This window comes from Sceloporus occidentalis, unplaced genomic scaffold, assembly GCF_023333645.1.
Source record: "Sceloporus occidentalis isolate IW3139 unplaced genomic scaffold, rSceOcc1.0.p SCAF_1, whole genome shotgun sequence".
Classification (NCBI taxonomy): Eukaryota; Metazoa; Chordata; class Lepidosauria; order Squamata; family Phrynosomatidae; genus Sceloporus; species Sceloporus occidentalis.
Window position 1 is genome coordinate 310,241,819 of NW_028316981.1, and position 19,171 is coordinate 310,260,989.

At 39.4% G+C, this 19,171-nt stretch overlaps 1 protein-coding gene across 1 annotated transcript; it reads right to left on the reverse strand.

The window, feature by feature from the left end:
* Positions 1–8,068: 8,068 nt before the first annotated feature.
* On the reverse strand, positions 8,069–9,425 carry LOC149324227 (uncharacterized). Its single transcript, XM_089513609.1, has 3 exons — positions 9,007–9,425; positions 8,784–8,894; positions 8,069–8,693 (listed from the first exon to the last, which is right to left on the reverse strand). The coding sequence occupies exons 1-3, from the start codon at positions 9,298–9,300 to the stop codon at positions 8,151–8,153; spliced, it is 948 nt and encodes a 315-aa protein (XP_089369735.1). The 5' UTR covers positions 9,301–9,425; the 3' UTR covers positions 8,069–8,150.
* Between the last annotated feature and the right edge of the window lie 9,746 nt (positions 9,426–19,171).

A 19,171-nucleotide genomic window follows, 5' to 3' on the forward strand; every position in this document is an offset into this window, starting at 1 on the left:
TTTTCAGGCATTTCTGAGAACACACTACCAGCATGATCCAGCATATTTTTTATAAAAAACGTCTTCCCACAGCCACTAGGTCCAGCGAGAATAGCTGAGAATGGGTGTTGCCAGCGTGTTTCCATTTTAGTAGCCATAAGGAAGTGTCCTAAATCCTTCAGTAATGACCCTTTTATCAAAAACAACTTTTTGTGTTTTTTTGAGATTTCTAGTGTGAAGTGTCCAATGCTGCTTATTTCTTACAATACCTGGCTGCTGTACCACAATTTCATGAGGTGTGGAACCTTTCTTGTCTGAGACGTAGGAGAATACCAGGTCTTTGAGACTGTCAAAATTAATTTTTTCACAGTTAGCGCTGTTCAATGTAATCCCCTTGACCTTCATGCAGGCTGTGCCGTTAGACAACTTATAACCGTAGGTCTTAGGCCCTGCTGACACAAACTCTGTAATGGTCTGATCTGCAGGAACCTCACTTGTGAGATCCCCGAGAAAATCTCCGAGAGGAGGGTCCCACTCTCCTTCCCGACTCACAAATATGACACTGTCTGTGTCATGGTACAAAACACGTCTCCCAAGCTTGTCTAAGAGTGCATAAAGTTCCAAACGTGCATAGGCCGTTGTAAAACAGGCAAGGAATTCGTTTTTTCTACCCGAGGTTGTCACCCGGTCGTCGGAATATTTCCAGGAGACACAAACAGCCTCATCGTCAACAAATTCAAACATTGAAACCTTGTAAGCATCAGAAAAAAGCAGCTGAAAGAATTCATCGGGGTCTCTCAACACCTGAGTGTGAGGGAGGTTTGTTCTCTGCCCAAACTTCCCCCACAAAGAATTTAAAAACAGCTTTGCAATCTGGCGCTTTGCAGGGTTCACAGCGATCTGATCTTTGCGCAAAAGCACCCCCTCCCTCATATGATATTCCTTTATATACTTGTTTTTGTCCTCATCGGTAACACACCAGTGAGGATAGCCTGAAGCTTCCTGCTTCTGTCGTAGGTGCATCTCGATGTATTTTGAAAACAACACAGAAGACCTGCGTGCAAAGTGCCATACCTCATAGATTTCCACAACCCTGTACCCCTTCTCTAGAGCCACATTTAACTCAACGGAGCACCACGTCCCCTTTAAGGCTCTTTGTTCATCTGTATGTTTGCACGGGTCCAACTGCCGCTGTTCTGCACAGGTTGAACACAGCACAAACATAAGTTTTCCAGAGATCCTGGAAGGCAAAACTGGAAAATAGAGTTTTCTGGGAGGAATAACTTTTGCCTTCACTATGCCAAAATAGTTTGTGACCGGTTCAAAGTCCTTATAAATGACTTTGGGATGCCCCAGAGGGTATTGTTTGGTTTTGTTAACATAAGGGTACAGGCTGGTGAAATCGTAGTATTTCACTGTCTCCCCACTTTTAGGTTTATAGTAGAGACAGATGGCATTTGTACGACCCCCAAAGAGAGCATCTCTGGGGTGTAGGGGTTCTGGAAGGCGGGATGAAGCAAGAAACGTTTGGAGTTTCACATCTGTTTTTACCATATTATCCCATTCGTGTTGCCAAATCGTTCTCAAATCAAAACCCCGGCTTTTGAGTTCAGCTGCTTTTTTCTGTGTGGAATTGTAGAGAAATTCATAAGATTTCCCCACCACAGGGTTTTTCTCCTGGGGAGGATAACACAGGACACATCCACGATAAAAGCAACCATTAAATTCAAAGGCTATTTTCCTATTACCTACAGCGGCATACCCGTCAAGAAAATAATCTCCAACTTTAACCTCTCCACCATTTAAGGCATGCTGAATCTCAAGCTTTTCCTCATGTTCAATATACAAAAGCCATTGAATAGACGGTGTGGAGTATCGCTTAAACTGATTGTGGTAATTTACAAAACTTGGAATTGCAATGGTGTTTTCTTGCAGAAACTTAAATCTATACATCGCAAGAGAGACACTTGCAAGGGTGGGGAATTGGAGGGGGTCTATAGCAAACCACTCCTCATATTCTTTTTTCCCTTTCTTCCCTTTCTTCCCTTTCTCCACTAACTTCTTTTCTTTTGTCAGTTCTACAATTTCATGCCTGTACTTGGTACAGGCCTCTACTAAAATTTCAACATCCTTTTTGCAGTAAAACACAAGCTCTTTCTGCATGTCAAAGATTTTATCCTGATTCTCTGAATACCATGCTAAAAAGGCTTCCTTTTCACCAGGCATCATATATTTTACACCAAAATCTTCAGCTGAGGGCATTGGGCCTACATAATCCCAATGCTCAGGTGTGTTAAAGTAATGGGGAAAATATCCCTTATAGCTCTCAAAGCCTAGAGCTTTGGGTAGTTTAGAGAGGGCCATAGGGAGGTGACTCAGGGAGTCAATAAATTTTATATTCAATTTTTCCACTGTAACAGAAATCAGTTTCCCACCCTGAGCGATAATTTTTACATCAAGTTTTTCTTTCACCAGCTGATTCAGCACCAGGTAACCATCATAACCCTTAGAGTTATGTGCTAAGAATGTGCAGTCAGAAAACTGGCGGTCTATAAATGTTGTAATAAAGTCAGATAAACATGTCTCCCCTTTAAATTCCCAACTTTTGCCAGCAAGGGGCCACTCATAATCTTCATCCTCATCATCGCTGTCATACTGCTTTTTAGCCCCTCTCTTATACCTCCGCTTTCTTTTGTTACCATTTTTAAAGCACTCTACAGTTTCCCCTGGAAATGCTTTTACAAAGCAGTAGTTAGGGACATGTACACCAGTTGCTTGGTGACACTCGAAATCGTAAAATAGATACTGTACAGAAACCTCAGGGGTTTTTAGGGGCTGCATGAAGCATTTATGTTCATCATCTTTTGTGATGAACCCCCAACAGACTGTGCACTGCCGGCCTTTACACTCTTCCTCATCATGGTAACTTTTCTGGTAATGCGAGCATTTAGGACAATAGCTCCTGCTTTCACAGCGTACCTTTCCCTCTGAGACCAGCTGCCTGTGTATTTTTAAGCACTCTTTAGACCTACAATTCAGCTTACAGTCAAAACACCTAGCCTGTTGATCTACCACAACCGCACAATCTTTTCTCAAGCAGAGGCGACAGAAATATAAGCAGGTGTGATTGTTATGGTTATATAGGCTCTGGCAAAATATGCAAAAATTTCGTACCCCGAATAAGGCTTTTACATTGATTACCCCATAGAAGTGTTCGTCATGCAGAAGCAGCGTGTATGTTTTTTGATATTGAGGGCCTTGGGTTTTAAACAGACTCCACCCCTTCTTAGAATAATGTGCCACATGAATATTAATTTTTAAGTGGTTTTCAGCATGTGAAATATCACTTAAGGTCACTTTTTTCTGATCGGACCAGCCAAGCTCCTTATACAGTTGCCTGGCTGCTGTCAGCAGTTTTGCATCTGTGGGAATCTTTTCACTCATGACAGCAATCAGGCCACCGCCAAAACAGAGGTTAGTGCCTGTATAATTTAAATCAACCAAATGTTTTCTTTTTCTGGCAACTATTTCACTAGAGGGGATGGAGCCTATTGATCTATGCCCTCCGCCCCCTGGGGGTTTCACAATCGTAATTATGAGACGAAAACTGGAATGGGCACAGATTTCCATGTTGCTTTGCAACAGGTTACTCAACTGTGATAGAAAATCCTCAGCATTTAAAAGGTCCTTACTTTTTTTAACAGAATACAGAGGATTTCTTAGGCCATCAGCCTCCAGTCTAATTTGAACACAATCTCCCAGACTAATTCGCTGGTTAAGATCGTCTAGAATATTTTGTATTGAGTTGTGTAATGCGTGTATAGCTTGCGTGTACGATGTTACATGCTCTAAGTTTCTGAATCGGAACTCCTCACCGATACGCACTGTACGATACAACCTGTGGGTCCACTGCCATGAGCGTACACGCTCTGCATACACGGCAGGGGGGCCCTCATCATCTGGGGAGCCTGGGATGTTTGCAGGTAGGGGCTGGCTCTCATCCCTGGATGATTCAGAAGACTCCAAATCATTCTGAGGTTCTGCACTGGAATAAGAAGGCTGGTTATTATCAGAAACAGAGTCACAGGGGTTTTGGTTCTCAGCCCTGGATGGGTCAGAGGCCACGGAAGAAGGGGTGCTGGAACAAGAAGGCTGGTTATTATCAACACTATGTTTAGTGTTTTTTACCAGGCTCCTCGAGTTCAGGCCCCCTTTACATTTCCTATTATTTTTCCGAGTGTGGAGTACTTTTTTTGATCTGTTAATCAGGGTGGTTACTCTTCTTCTCCAGTACAGTTTACCATTGGCAGGTTTCTTCCAGTACCCCGCCACCCTGCACCATTTACCATTCCGGCCTTTCTTGATCCTTGGTTGTAGTTTACCTCTGCCTATCTGCCGATGTTCAAGGGACCTGTCCACCATGTACTCGTTATATTTTTTAATACTCTCGTAAAAAGCATCCATATGAGCTTGTGTTACTGGATTGTCCCACATATAATTCAAATGGGCTTCATAGCCCTTGGCCCGTCTAAGGATCGCGCAACCTTTCGCTACCATTTTCTGCATCTCCACAAAGCAGGCCGATAACATTGCAGCTTTCTTTCTGCGGGCTTCAAAGCGTTGTAAGAGATTTCCGTCAATCACCATCACCTGCTCATTATTTTTTTGCTTCTTAGAAGCCTGGGGTGTAGCATCGTGGGGTTCTTCTCTGTTACGTTTCAGAGATTTGTCTAAAAGCAAACAAAATAAGAAGTATTATAGCTCACTCACTCACTCATTACCCCCGCCCTTAAATACCACAACACACACACACACACACACACACACACACACACACTGTACCTCCACTTTTATTTGTTGTCACTGGAGTTTCAGGTGCCGCATTGCCTTCGTGGCTGCCTTCAGCAAACATCAATTCTGTAAAGAAAAGACACTAATTTCAGAAAGAACAAACCCACAAAATAACACATTTAATGTTGTTAGCCCCCACCTCTAAATTATTATTTTTTTTGACCCACAAAGCAGTGCTAATATTGTTAAGCACAAATTTTACCTAATTCTTCATCTGTTGGGTGTGTCAGGTTTGGGGCCTGTGTTTTAGCCAGCCCTCCTGTGCCCTGTGCAGTCTCCTCTGAAGGAACGTTTTGGACCTGTTTTTCCATGGCTTGCAGGGGCTATGAAGTACCAGCTGTGCCTGATGAACACAAACATGTTGAGACATGCCCACTAAACCCACCCCTCGCATATCAGAAAACCCCACAGAATTATACTGTTGAGACTGAGCTGCCACATTTCTGCTTCTGACAAGAAATGGAGAGGCAGACATTCAGCATTGTTCATGTTTACTTAAATCTAGTATGTGACCAAGTTCCAGATGAACAAATAGATGAAAAAATATACCACACTTTACAAAAATTGGCCAATTCAACTCAGAAGCACGTGGAAGAAAAAATGGAACCCTTAATAACACAGTTGGAAATTCCAAATATTTCTCGTGCTTGTGAAATAATCCATTTAGTTATGAGGTCTCAATTTTCTGATGGAAAAATCAACTGGGGAAGAATTGTGATGACTCTCTTATTTGGAGGTTTTATTGCCAAAAAGCTGAAGACCAGAGGTGTGCCTCTCACAACAGGAAATGTACAGCAAATTACCAATTGCATTGCCGGCTATTTGATAATGGAGAAACACATCTGGATGAAGGAAAATGGCAGCTGGGTAAGTTTAACACATATTCTTTAGGAAACCCTATGGAACCAGTGATCAATTGAGAAAAATGTGTTGCCCTAACAGTTTTTTTCTTTTCATTATTTCAGGAAAACGGCTTAATAATGACGCATGAAGTTACACCCAGAAATATGAGAACAGCTGTTTTTAACCGTCTGTACAATATTTTATATCTAAAGTGGTTGTTATTTCCGGCATAAGCTCTTGTATGCTAATGTCCTATAACAAAGCTATCCACCCAATAAAATCTTTTGAAATTACCTAGTCACCATCAATTCCTAACCCCTACACACACACAAAGCAATGCTCAAAGCAATGGTAGTTAACAGGCTTATTTAAGAAAAACTGGCAAAAAAAAAAAAGTTTTAAACAGAATAAAAAGATTTTCCAAATGGGCACTTATTTGAGAAAAACCAAAAAAAAGAGCTTTTAAAACAGGCACATTAGACAATTTAAAACCTAAAAAAGAACTTTTTGGGGGAAAATGGCAAAAAGAAGTTTTCCAAATAGGCTTATTTAACAATTAAATGAACTTTTAGCACCAACAAGCCAAAAGTTAACAATACAAAAGGCTGTAACTCTGCTGCGTATGAGTAATCAGCTCTTGACCATAAACCCATTAACACCTCTGGAGCTTTGTTTTCTACCCCCATCAAATCTTCCCACAAAGTCTCCAGAATACTCTTAAAAAAAAGCTTATAAAGCATTTTAAACCTTGTTTCACAAAAAGAGAGCTTTTTAAAATAATATTTGACAAAAATTTTTAAAAATGTACCAAGCACATGTTTTGCATGTGGAAACAGGGGCCAGACTTTTTAATACACATCTTTCTTAATCCCATCAAACATACCCAGCAGTAAGCAAAGCAAAGTTTTTTTAAAAAGGCTTCTAAAGCATTTTAAACCTTGTTTCATAAATACCAAAAAGAGCTTTGTTAAAAATATATATTTAACAAAAAAAAAAAAAATTTAAAACAGTGCTGAGCACATGTTTCCAAGTGAAACCATTTGCCAGACATTTTAAAAACCCGTATATCCTAATCCACACATTTCTACTCTCAGTAAGCTTTGAAAAGTATTTTTTAAAAAGGCTTCTAAAACATTTGTAGCACATGTAAAATTTCTTTCTAACAGAACTACATGCTAACAATTAAAAACATTTAACAGGAAAATGCATAAATACCAATGTTTTTATGGCCCAAAGCCCCAGATTTTAGATGAAGTCCATGGAAAAAGAGAAAGCCGCATGTTATGCTTGTAATTTTAAAGCTGCTCAGTTTTCCCCCCCAAATTAATGGACATTCATCAAATATTTATTCTTTAGTGAGGGAAAAGGCCCACAACAGCCCATTTTGAATAAAGTTTAAAAATGGGGAAAAGGCAATAGTTATAAAGGCCTTCTTTTAAAAAACAATGCTATGGAATATACAGGAAAAAACTTACCAAGAACCACAGAGTCTCACAGGTATGGCAGCCAGAAAAGGACAGACCCCCTTCTCTGCAGAACTTTTATACGTCAGGTAACCAGTCTGTGATTGGCTCTTGAGACCTGCCCCCACCCACCCCTAAGAAAAAGGGTAGGTTGGATCTATCCCCCCTCCCCCAAAAGGTGGTCCTTGGAGGTGGATCTATGACCCAAAGGTGGTCCTTGGGGGTGGATCTATGTCCCTCCACCCCCCCTAAGGTGGTCCTTGGGGGTGGATCTATGACCCAAAGGTGGTCCTTGGGGGTGGATCTATGTCCCTCCATCCCCCTAAGGTGGCCCCCCACCCCTAAGGTGTACATGTTGCAGGGCACATAGCCATGTGGTAAGCCACCCCCCTCCCCTTTTCTCTTTTTAAAAAACTTTTTGCAGAGGGCCCCACCAGGGAAATATAGTGTCTGTTTAAAACTTCAACCATGCTTTTTGTTTCTGTGTTTAGGAGACATTGGGAGGGGGCCTTGGGGGGTTGCAAAAAATGATTTTCAACCCTCTACATTATTTAAGAGCCACCCTGATTTCTGCTTTTTGTTTGAAGTGGGGGGGGGGGTTGGAGAGGTAGCTGTACAGCTTAATTGTAAGAATCTCTCCTTTGCTTTATTTCTGTTTTTAGGCTAAGGAGGGTCAGGAAGTTTGGAGGGTTTCTGTAAGAAGGCTTCCCCCCACCCCCTCTTCATTGTTTAATTTAAAGAGCCATCTCCACCCTCCACCCCTCCATTTTGTATCCCCCACACCACCAAAGCCTCATGTTTTCTAGGGAGATTGAGTGGTGCATGAATACTGATACCCCCCCCCCCATTGTAAATACTCATTATGAGCCAGCTCTAGAGTAGTCACTTTTTTGAAAAGAAAATCACAAACACCTTTTTAAAATAAACTCTTTTTTATTTTATAACCTTTTAACAAACATTTTTAAAAAAATATCAAAGCAGCCAACAGTTTTCAAACAAACTTCTAGTCAGTCTTTATGGATCAGATGGTCTGTTAATAGTTGTTAGAAATGTTTTATAAGATCTATTTTTAATCACTTTTAACACATGCTCCAAAATAGGCTTATCCCTGGGTTTCAAAATGTTATTTAATTCCTTCAGTGAATTTTCAGATCTCTCTACTTTAGTTACAAGTTGCAAGATTTGGTCTACAGTCTCATTTGTTATCAATAGGCCATTGAAACTGTAAGCTACAAGAATATATACGTGTAACACGTTTTTAAAATCTATTTGCCCACATAACCAGCTCAGTTTTCTACACAGATAACGTTTTGACCACAACAGACAGTCATGGGAATTTTGAGCAGGGGCAGAGATTACACAGCCAACACAGGATTCATAGCGATATTGCTGCAAACAATGGGTGATGATTCCATAACACACAGCTCTGATTGTTGACCGCATGAGAACTTTCAATTCTCTGGGAGAAAAATTTAATGGTTCTTTTGGAACATCTAGTCCAAGAATTTTAGCCATGACCACAGGGCTAGGTTGAGCTGTAGACATCTCGACGAAATCCTAAAAAAGAAAAAAGATAGATTACCTTTAAAATGCATTTTTAAAACACACACACTTAATACCAAAATCCCCTTCTAAAAGATGACTTACTGGAATATCATTCCAGCCAATGCTTGCAAACCTCCACAGAGCTATAGGTAATGTGTTGCCTCCACATGCTTCAGCACACTTCTCTGCAGAACTGCTACTGGCCTGAGGTTGCTAAAATATAAAGAAAATAGTCTTTTTTTTTTTTTTTTAGAGGAGAGGTGGGGAGCCGACTTTGTAAGGCTAGTCAAAACCCTTTAAAAATAAAAAAAACCCACTTTTTTACCTGCATTACAGCTGGTTCTGCTGAAACGGCATCCACCAGGCGGTTCCATGCTTTGCAAATCTCATCAGCTTCTTCGCTAGCCAGGTCAGCATAGGTAGAAAGCCCATCATCTGAACTATTGCTAGGATAACGCTTTCTGCTTTTTGGCTTCACATCCCCTGTTTCTTGCTCTGTAGAGTTTGCAGAAGTAGTGGGGGCCTCCATGTTGTCTTCTCTGAACATGTCTGGGCTTGCCCAAAGGCTTCCTGTAGCGTTGCTAAAACCGTCTTCTGATTGGCCCTTTTGAATCATCATGGTCACATGAGTCCCTTCAGACGCTCCACCTACAGGCGGGGTTTCATGCTGGGGTGGGGCCACAAGCGGGGGGCGTGGCCGGATATCCGGGGAGGGCAGGACTTCCGGCAGAAGGCCGGATATCCGGGGAGGGCGGGACTTCCGGCAGGAGGCCGGATATCCGGTTAAGGCGGGACTTCCTGTTAAGGCGGGACTTCCGGGGCGGGGCACCTGTCAGTGGGCGGGGCTTATGAGTTTGACGAGAGGTGCCACCCTTTACTACTCTTGTGCCACTGCTGGTGGTAGGCAATGGCACAACAGGCCAGCATTGCTATTGTTATTGTTCCTAAATGAGACTGCCTGGGAGCTCTCTTGATACCACACTGAATGTTTTTATAGAAGAAAGACTTGAACTAAATTAAGTAAAGAAAGAATTCATTGTGTAAGCCTTTCTTAACGAAACAGCAAAGAAGTCTGAAAGAAAAGTAACACTGGATTCACGTTGTCATGAATTCTATAAAGACCTCCATGATCTCTTGGCCCAGCATAATCCCTCTGTTCTATAGAGACTGCTCTCTGGAAAAAAGCTATTGAAAATCCAAATTAAATTTGTATCCTCAGCATTCTTGAAACATACAAGCAGGATTGTTTACAGCTTGAGAGAGTCACAGTCATTAAATCCATAAGGTTGGTACATTAGGCAATTTGCTAGGGGATAAAATGAAAATGTTATTCTGCTTAAGCCTATTTGGGCCTTGGGAAATTGTCAACTGGCCATGGCTCTTCATTTTATGTAGTTGATACAGACAGCTTCTAAACAGAATAATTACTTCTTGTTCAAAATCCCTGTTGAACAAGAGAAAGTGGTACTTAGGTGGCATTAGACCACTGAACAATAGTCAGCAATGTAATGGATCAAGTTTATTAGGACCCAAACTCTAGGGCTTAATATATTTATCTGTAAACCTAATCCTGCAAATGAGACAGAAAAATTAATATTTTTTGTCACATTAGTTGGATGAAATAGAAATTAAGGGACAGATGAAAGTATCTCCTGTTTACCAGTAATATTTAAATTAATATTTAATACCAGTAGTACTAAACTGTTTCCTGACTTTCCTTTTTAAACAGGTTTTCAGCACTATTCAAGAAAATGCTGCCTGTTTGTTTCTAAGTCCATTCTCCTGGAATGACTCAGTGTGTTTTTGCACTCCCTAGGTATTTTGGTTGGACATTGCATTAATTGTTTTAGGTCTGTTTTACATAATCCGAGAATTTGTAATTTGGTGAGGTACCTAGAGTTCTCTGTAGTCAACTCTTTAGCAGAGGCTTTGAAGTATTTTATTAAACAAAAAATAACAAAATACCTAGAAAATACCTAGAAGGTAGTCATAACAGTTAAAATTATCAGATTGATTTAATTTAGCAGTGTCGTGTTGCCATATCTGATTGGTTATGTAACAGTGACATTTTCCCATTAATGACATGATCTCTGACAGGATACATGAATACATAAGAGTTATGTCATCCCTCCACCTTTGTATAGCCATGGTGAGCTTGATGTTGTCACATAAGAAAATCTGATTGTCTAGCACTGCAATAAAGTCTTCCCTTTCATGATGTGATCACTGATTGGCTGCATGCAAAGAACATGTTCTGCTTTCTATTACAGTCAGCCCTCCTTATCAACAGATTTTTTATTTGTGGATTCAAGCATCCAGGGCTTGAAAATATTCAAACAAAGTATAAATTCTGAATAGCAAATCTTGATTTTCCATTTCATATAAGGGACACCATTTTGCTATGCCATTATATTTAATGGGACTTGAGCATCCACAGATTTTGTTATCCACATGGGATCCTGGAACCAAACACCAGGGGATAACAAGGACCCACTGTACTGAACTTTAAGCTTTCCCCTACTATTGAGTCATAGGACATCTTATAAAAATGGTGATATTTGTGTACAGTGAAATAGCTACATGTGCGGTGGTACCTAGATATCCACACCATCGATTTGATAAGCACAGGCTAATTTCACAGAAGGCTAATCCATGCAAAATGGCAGGCAACTTAAAAGTAGCAACAAATGTTACTTCAAGTAAAATTGACTTATATTGACTTTACCCTTCATAATGTGTTGCACTTTCCATCCATTTCATCAAACAAAAATACACTGAAGGAAGTCAAATTAATTCCCCTGTTTATAGTTCAAAATATTTTCATGAGTCCTGAGCTCCTTGAGAATATAATTACTTCTTACAGTATTGAAGCATCTGTACAAACTCATTACACCTTGCAGATCATCCAGGAACCAAAATCTGTAAGTTTCTTTCATATGCCATAAAACCAGAGAGAGAACTGCAATGCAGTAAAAGTAAACTGATTTAAAATAATCTCTTTTTTTTAAAAAAAATGGGAGATGGAGGAATTGGAAATAAAATGTTTGTTTTTTTTTTCCTCTTGGAGGAATCAGGGAAGCAGATAAGAAGAACATATAGACACAGCGCCATAAAGATGATTAAAAGCAATGTTCCCGGTTAAGTCTTGGCCAGGTCTATCACAGCACCCACCCACACATGTTCACCCAAACATTTTTCTAAGGCTGTGGGGTTTCCATGTACCTCAGAGTTTTTCTTTCCCTTCTGGAAGAACAGGGAGAAAACAGGGAGCTTTGCTACAGTATGTGCTTAATTTGATAAATCTAACTTTCCTCTAGAATAAAACAAGTGGACACAGCAAAGTTTACATACAACATATTTAGTTTCTCCTTGACTCAAACGTATTAAGGGCTTTTGGATAATAAGCAATGAGGGCTGAGTTGTTTACATGGAAGGAGTCTGTAGAAGTACAGGTTAAAGATGCCTGGTCTGCAAAGACAACAAAGCTAGATATGATAGAAATGTTGGCTGGATGAAAAAAGTTGGTTGGATGGAAAATATACAATGTATGAGTGGCTTGGCAACTTTTAAGAGGCTGGGGTGAGTGAGTGCTTTCTCTTCAAAGTCTGGTCTATTGGTGTAGGACAAAGATGCATTTCTTTCTTTCTTTTTTTTAATTAAACTCAGCGGCGCGACTAATATATGCTTCAAATTGGAAAAAGAAAGAATCCATTGATTATAATATATAGATAATAAAAGTGCTAGAGTTGGTAGAGATGGGCAAACTTACCTGTTTAACAAGAGGAAACTCCTGGGAGGTCTGTAAAAAAAAAATTGGAAACCATTAATTACCTTTTGGGATAAAAACATGCATTTCAGTTGTATGATTGAGTAATAAACTATATTACAAATAATTGTTCAGGTAAAGCAAAACCCTATTTTATTTGTAAAATTACATTTTGCTATATTAATAATATTTTCCCTTTGTTTCATCTTAAAGGATGAAAAAAGGACAAACAGAAAATGACCAGGAAAATGATACGATGTAATGCTTTTCTTACATGCTCAACGTTGTTATCACTGAATTTCTATAATGGATCTCTTAGAAATGCCACTTGGCTTCAATTTTCTTTTTTTTTTCCTTTTTTCTTTTTTTTTGATATTATACTGTAAGTAGGTAACGTTAAGAAAATTATATAAATTGCTATTTGGGATTAGATAATTAAGGAAAGATGTATCAACTCAAGGAAGTTTGTAATAGGTTTCAGGAAGTCAATTTTAATTTGTCATATGTCCTTGTGAACTGTATGTGGATTGTATGTAATTCAGTGTTATGTATTGTTCAATGTTATGTCTTTTTTTCTTTTTCTTTTCTTCTCCTTTCTCCTTTTTTACTTTTTTCTTTTCAGATGTATTGCAATTTTGTATCTTTTACATTGAATAAAATCAATTTATAAAAAAAAAATTAAAAAAAGAGATGCATTTCTTTCGATAAATTTGGATTTTGGAATCACTGCCATGGCCTTCTATTTTTTCCTGGGGTTAGCAGATGTAACAGTTCCTCTTAAATGGCATTCCAGAGAAGGCTAAAAGTCCTTGATACCTGTATTGGTTGTTGGTTCCAGAGGCTGCAACAAGTTCAGAGACTTTTCTGCACACAGGATTTATTTAAAGGATAAGTTGTGAACCAACACTATGCACATCTAGTTACAGAATTTATAAAGTAGAGTCATTTTGTTTCCTGTGCTCCTTAGAACAGGTGTTAAGAACTAGTCATAGGAACAGTGTCATCAAAACTGGCCCTTAGAGGTCCTGTGAAATGGCTCCAGTGAACACAGATGAAAAACTATAACTTTCTGTTTTGATGTTGTCCCACCATGATCAAGGATTACATTCTCAAGGTTTCCTCTACTGGAAAAACTAATCAACTCTCTTGCCATCCAATTTCTGATTACAGAATTCCATTTGGAGCATCAGTTAGTATTTAAATGGCATGTACCCCCCTTTCTTTCTTTCTTTCTTTCTTTCTTTCTTTCTTTCTTGAAAATGAGGATTTGTGCAATTCCATTCTTTTATTTCCCTTCCTCCATTTTAAGAAAGTCAGGTGTCAGCTGCTCATTGAGGCATGGAGCTGATAATCCTCTCTGCAAAGAGACATTACCCATTGCTTCATGATTGGACCATTTTGCAAGTGTGCTGAGATTTCTCTGTGCTTCTCCATCAGAGCAGAGAAAACAAGGGAGCAGATAATCCTCTTGCAGCACAGCAAAAGATGGCTGTATTGTTTGCCATAATTACTGTCTGACATGCTGGGTAGGGTGGCTGTTGTCCTTATATGAACCTGAACCTTACCATGCTGATCTTTACTATCAAGTTGTAGACCTGAAGGAAAATTGCATGGTGCATCAGACGAAAAGGATATTTTGTCAGCACAGCACTACTGAAAAATGGCTTGTTATCAAAGTAGAGGTCGACTCTTATTCATGCCTATGACATTCCTTGTCAGATTGTTTACTTACTTTGGAGCAATGGTGTGGGGATGAAAGAGGGCAGTTGTTTAGACCTTTCTGAGCTGTTTAGAGTCACCACCAACTATAAAGATAGGCAAGAACTGAAAACACCTAGCCACAAGGACCCAACAAATGGCTAAACATGTGAATATGAGAACATACAAAGTTCCATGCTAGAGCCATAATATGAGTTAAGGTATATCTGGCCCAATTTTCTGTCCATACCGTTGCCAAACAGTTGACTACACGAATCCTACAAGCTGGAGATGTGCAACTGCCTCATGTTCCCTAATAATTGTAAATCTTATGTAAAAGGATCTTGTAGCATCTTTAAAACTAATTTAAGAAGTTGTAGCATAAGCTTTCATAGACTTGAAAAGTAAACCAAGTCTACAAAAGCTTATGCTACAACTTCTTCTACACAGTCTCAAAGTTGCTACAAGATCATTTTGCATACTTATATTCCAGACCAGACTAATATGACAATGGTCCAAGAACACACTGCAGAAATAATCCAGTTTCAGACCATCCTATCTTAGTGCTAGGGAATCCTGAGAATTATAGTTTATTGTGGCCTCAATAAACATTGGCATGTAGTTTATTGTGGCACCAGAGCTCTCTGACAGAGAAGGCTAAATGTCTCACAAAATCACAGTTCCCAGAATTCCCTAGCATTGAGCCAGGGCAGTTAAAGTGGTCTCAAACTGGATAATTTCTGCAGTGTGTTTTGAACCAATGTCTCTGAAGTGACAGCGTGAAAACTGTCATGCTCCTCAAAACTGGGAATCAAGACAGCTTACAATTAAAAAAAAAATCCATAAGAAATAAGTTCAAACACACATATAGTTCTAGTAAAATACCATTAAATTATCTGTAGATTTAAGAACTACTGTGGGTCGCATATGCCAAGGAAGAAGGTGTATAGGTGATGTCTTTGGTTCCTTGAGCTGATCCTCTATGATGAAAATAAATTGTTGCTTGAACACCCTAAGGTGAGATTGGTAACGACTCACCAAAGAGCTTATACAATGACGGCTCCAACTCACTGGAATGTACTCCCGGAGGAGATTCGATCCAGCTGTACACTGGAAGCCTTCAAGAAGGTAGTAAAAACTCATCTCTTCCAGTTAGCATACCCTCCCGATCCTGTGTAAGAAAGTATTCCCCGACCAGATTGGACGACTACCCATAATTGATATCTCGATTATCCTAGTTGTTGTTTTCAAAATTGAATGTTTACAATTGTTTTTATAACTGTTTTTAATATTGTATTTGACATGTGTAATAGAGTTTTATCATATCGTATGTACACTGCTTTGATCTGGAGGAAAAGCGGTATAAAAATAAAAGCTTTATTATTATTTTTGCTATTTGATTTTTCTTTGTTGTCTGTTTTATTGAATCATTTCCTGTATTGCTATGTATTTTATATGTATTATCCTACTAGAAAGGCCCCTTCCCCACCACTACTCCCTTCTCCTTTTGTGTCGTGTCTTTTTAGATTGTAAGCCTGAGGGCAGGGAACCATCCAATTAAAAAGATTGTATGTACAGCGCTATGTAAATTTACAGCGCTTTATAAATAAAGGTTAATAATAATAATAATAATAATAATAATAATAATAATAATATAAATAAACAAGTCAAAGGGAGTTCTCACTTTTAGTTAAAAATCCCTATTTCCAAGCTTGACTCATGAGCCCTGAGACCTCAGTTCCTTGGAAACAGAACAATCAGGTAGACTACAGAAAACTTTTGTTCTTCACATCCCTGACTCCATCCTGTGTTTTGACATAAAGGTGAGAAAGAGAGCTTCATCCTTGATTTACAACTGTTAATTATATTTTTTTAATTACAATCCTTGTTTAAAGTGACAGCCTCTGAAGTAAACAACCCGAAAAGTTCCTGCTGATTGAAATTCACATTCATTGATCATGCTATCTATCTGGTTTGCTAAATGAGTCTGAACAAACAGAGCCATCTCCAGGGCAATCTGAAGATGTCTTAAATGATAGAGAGGATGTGCTTTGATCTAAAATGTTATGTTCTTCCGAATGTTTACCAGTTGTACAGTTGGCTCTGAAAATTATTCTTTGGACAAGTCTGGAAGTCAAGAATTGGGCTTCAAGCAGTTGACACTCCAATGAACCATCCCCCATTAATGGCTTGAAATACTTGATCCAGTCAGCAAAATAGCTGGTATTGAGGTACAAGCAAATAAATAAAAGCAAAACAAACAAACAAGAAACCTCCCAAAAACACACTCTTAGATGGCAGTTCAAGCATGTGTTCTTGGGTACTGAATGACACAGTACCTTGCCTGTGGAAATAAAATGAGCCAAGATTTTTATCAGTCTGGAACTGCCCAGTAGCTTTTAATAGGGTTGCCATTGGCTCTCCTGGCATCCAGCTGCTGTTACCAATGATATTTACAAAGAGGGCTTTGGAGTAATCTCAAGGAGGGTCTCCAAATCTCTAAATCCAAAAAACAAATATCAGATGGTTTCACCCCAGTCACAGCAGCCAAACTTGAGTCTTCAGGGTTTCATTGTGTGGTGTGTGTGTGTGTCTTTTTCTTCCAATTTCTTGGCTTTTCTTTTGAAAAAGACTAATTTTGGACAACTGTTTGACAGCCTGGCATGCCCCATTAAGTTGCCCACATGGAGCTTATTTGGAATAAAAAAAGGTTAATCTGTGCATCTCTTATCTTCACAATGGATGGTAGAAATTTTTCTGGGGTATTTTCCCATTGCCATATTTGCATATATCCCTGGGGAGCCTACATTCACTCACCAGCTGTGTATTTGGCAGACAAATCCACCTGGATTTATTTATGTTAGCACTCAGCTTGCTTAGAGGGAAAGGTCAAGGCAAGCTATATTAATTACAGTTTACATTAATTACATGCTCAAAGTTACATAGCATGGATGTGTCCGGCGCCGCATGTGCAGTCATCCTGGTGAATAACAGACTTAGGCGTGAAAAACATGCCTACTTTAGGTGACCTTCTGTCAGGATTACATCAGATAGCAACATGAGCACAGTATTGATTAAAATATTACTAAAACCATATGAATTCTTAGTCCTCACATAAACTCAAGGATGTCAAATGATTTTTGAAATTTTAAATACACAAGGTGCATCATCCTCCAAGGAAGCTTGAATGCAACAAGGTCATGCATACAGATAGGTCATCCATGCACAGATGTTCACAAATCTGCTTGCCAGCTCATTGAGGAGTGGGAGTGCTCCTGCTCTGCTGATAAGAAGGTTGGCAACTGATATGCATCTGCCTTTCTATATTCTGACTTCCAAACCTCCTTCAATTGTTTCTGTGCTATCATCAAAATGTAGTACAAGTCAGATTGCACCCTCCTTCTCTTCCAAGTGTTTGCTCTAAGGGCATAGGATGAGGTAGAGGTTTTTGTGCTGAAGTTTGGAGAGATTAAGCCTATTCTCCAAGAATCCTATTAAGTATAGCTGGAACGTATGTAAGTTGCTAGTCTTGCCAATCCTGAAATCACCTCATCCGATGGGAGAGAAGAAAAAACTGGTTTGTCACAACACTAGCACTCCATCCAAAACCATCCACCACCCATCTCTCAGTTCTGGGAGATTGCTGCTGCCCCTGTTTCTTTCTAGATGGAACAGGAGGAAAGAGAATCAGATAATGTATATGTAGCTGATCTGGGTTCCTGGGGGAAGGAAAAATTGTGTGCACTCCATTTAAGATATACCTTCATCCCCAACTCATGGGCTGTATCACCTCACTGCTTCCTTCTCTCCTCTCCCCCAATAAGTGACTACAGCAACGGTCCTTCCCAGAGCTTAGCAGTTGTTGGGTGGTGGGAGAACATGAATCTGTATGGTTGGAGATATACATATATTTAGGATGTTGGCTAATGTGTACTATTATGAGTTGTGGCTGATTTCCCTAATCTTTCCATACTGATTACTGAAAAAGCTCTAATTTTTGTGGTTATCTGACTGTTCATTTGAAATGTCAGTGCAATGCTGGGATGACATCCAACTCCTTCAATAAAATAAAATAATATTTCTAGGGGCAATTCCAATGCAAACATTTTTTATTAAAAAATCTATTTATTTGACAGATGTAGGCCTAAATCCAATTGCTAAACCCAGGTAGAGTAGATCCATTGAATCAATTGCTGAATTTAAAGTCAACACCTACCAGTATGTAAATGACTGAATGGATCTACATCAGTTGGAGCTAGCAATTCAATTCCAGAAATATGGCAGGAGAAAAATAGGGGTGGGTGAGCAATTCATTTCCATTTGTTTTTGGCCAGAATTTATTCAGCCCCCCCCCCCCCTTTTGGGCTGCTGCCACACTGAAGAATTAATGCAGTTTGACACTGCTTTAATTGTCATGGCTCTATCCTATGGAATATTGGGAGCTGTAGTTTGTTGTGGCACCAGAGCTTGGGCAGAAGGCTAAATATCTCACAAAACTACAAATCCCAGGATTTCATAGGATGGAGCTACATCACTTAAAGTGATGTCAATCTGTATTAATTTTGCAATGTAGACACAGCCTTGAGCCAAACTCCAGTCTGAATGCAACCTTCATTTTAAAGTCAATACATTTCTGACCTTGTGAAGTGCTTCATACAACCACCACAATTGCATTTAAAAAGCATTCAAAAGAACTGTCTGTGTGTGCGCATGCACACAGAGACAGACAGACATGTACACACACATTAAAAACAATGCTTTTTTCTGTGTGTTGGAGAGGAAACATGCAAACTTGCATCTTTGAGAAAATTCTGTAGTGCTTGAATTTTACCAATGTTCACATCCTTGGACAAAATGAAGATAAGTTGGCCCATATGGAAACAAGTGGATATCCTTCCAGAGTTGTTTTTTTCTCTTGGGCTGCACCATTTACTTTGCTTGTTCTGTTTAATGTTGGACACATGTCACCTAATACAGTATATCTACTCAGGAATGGTCATGCAAGACATACACTGCTTGATCTGCA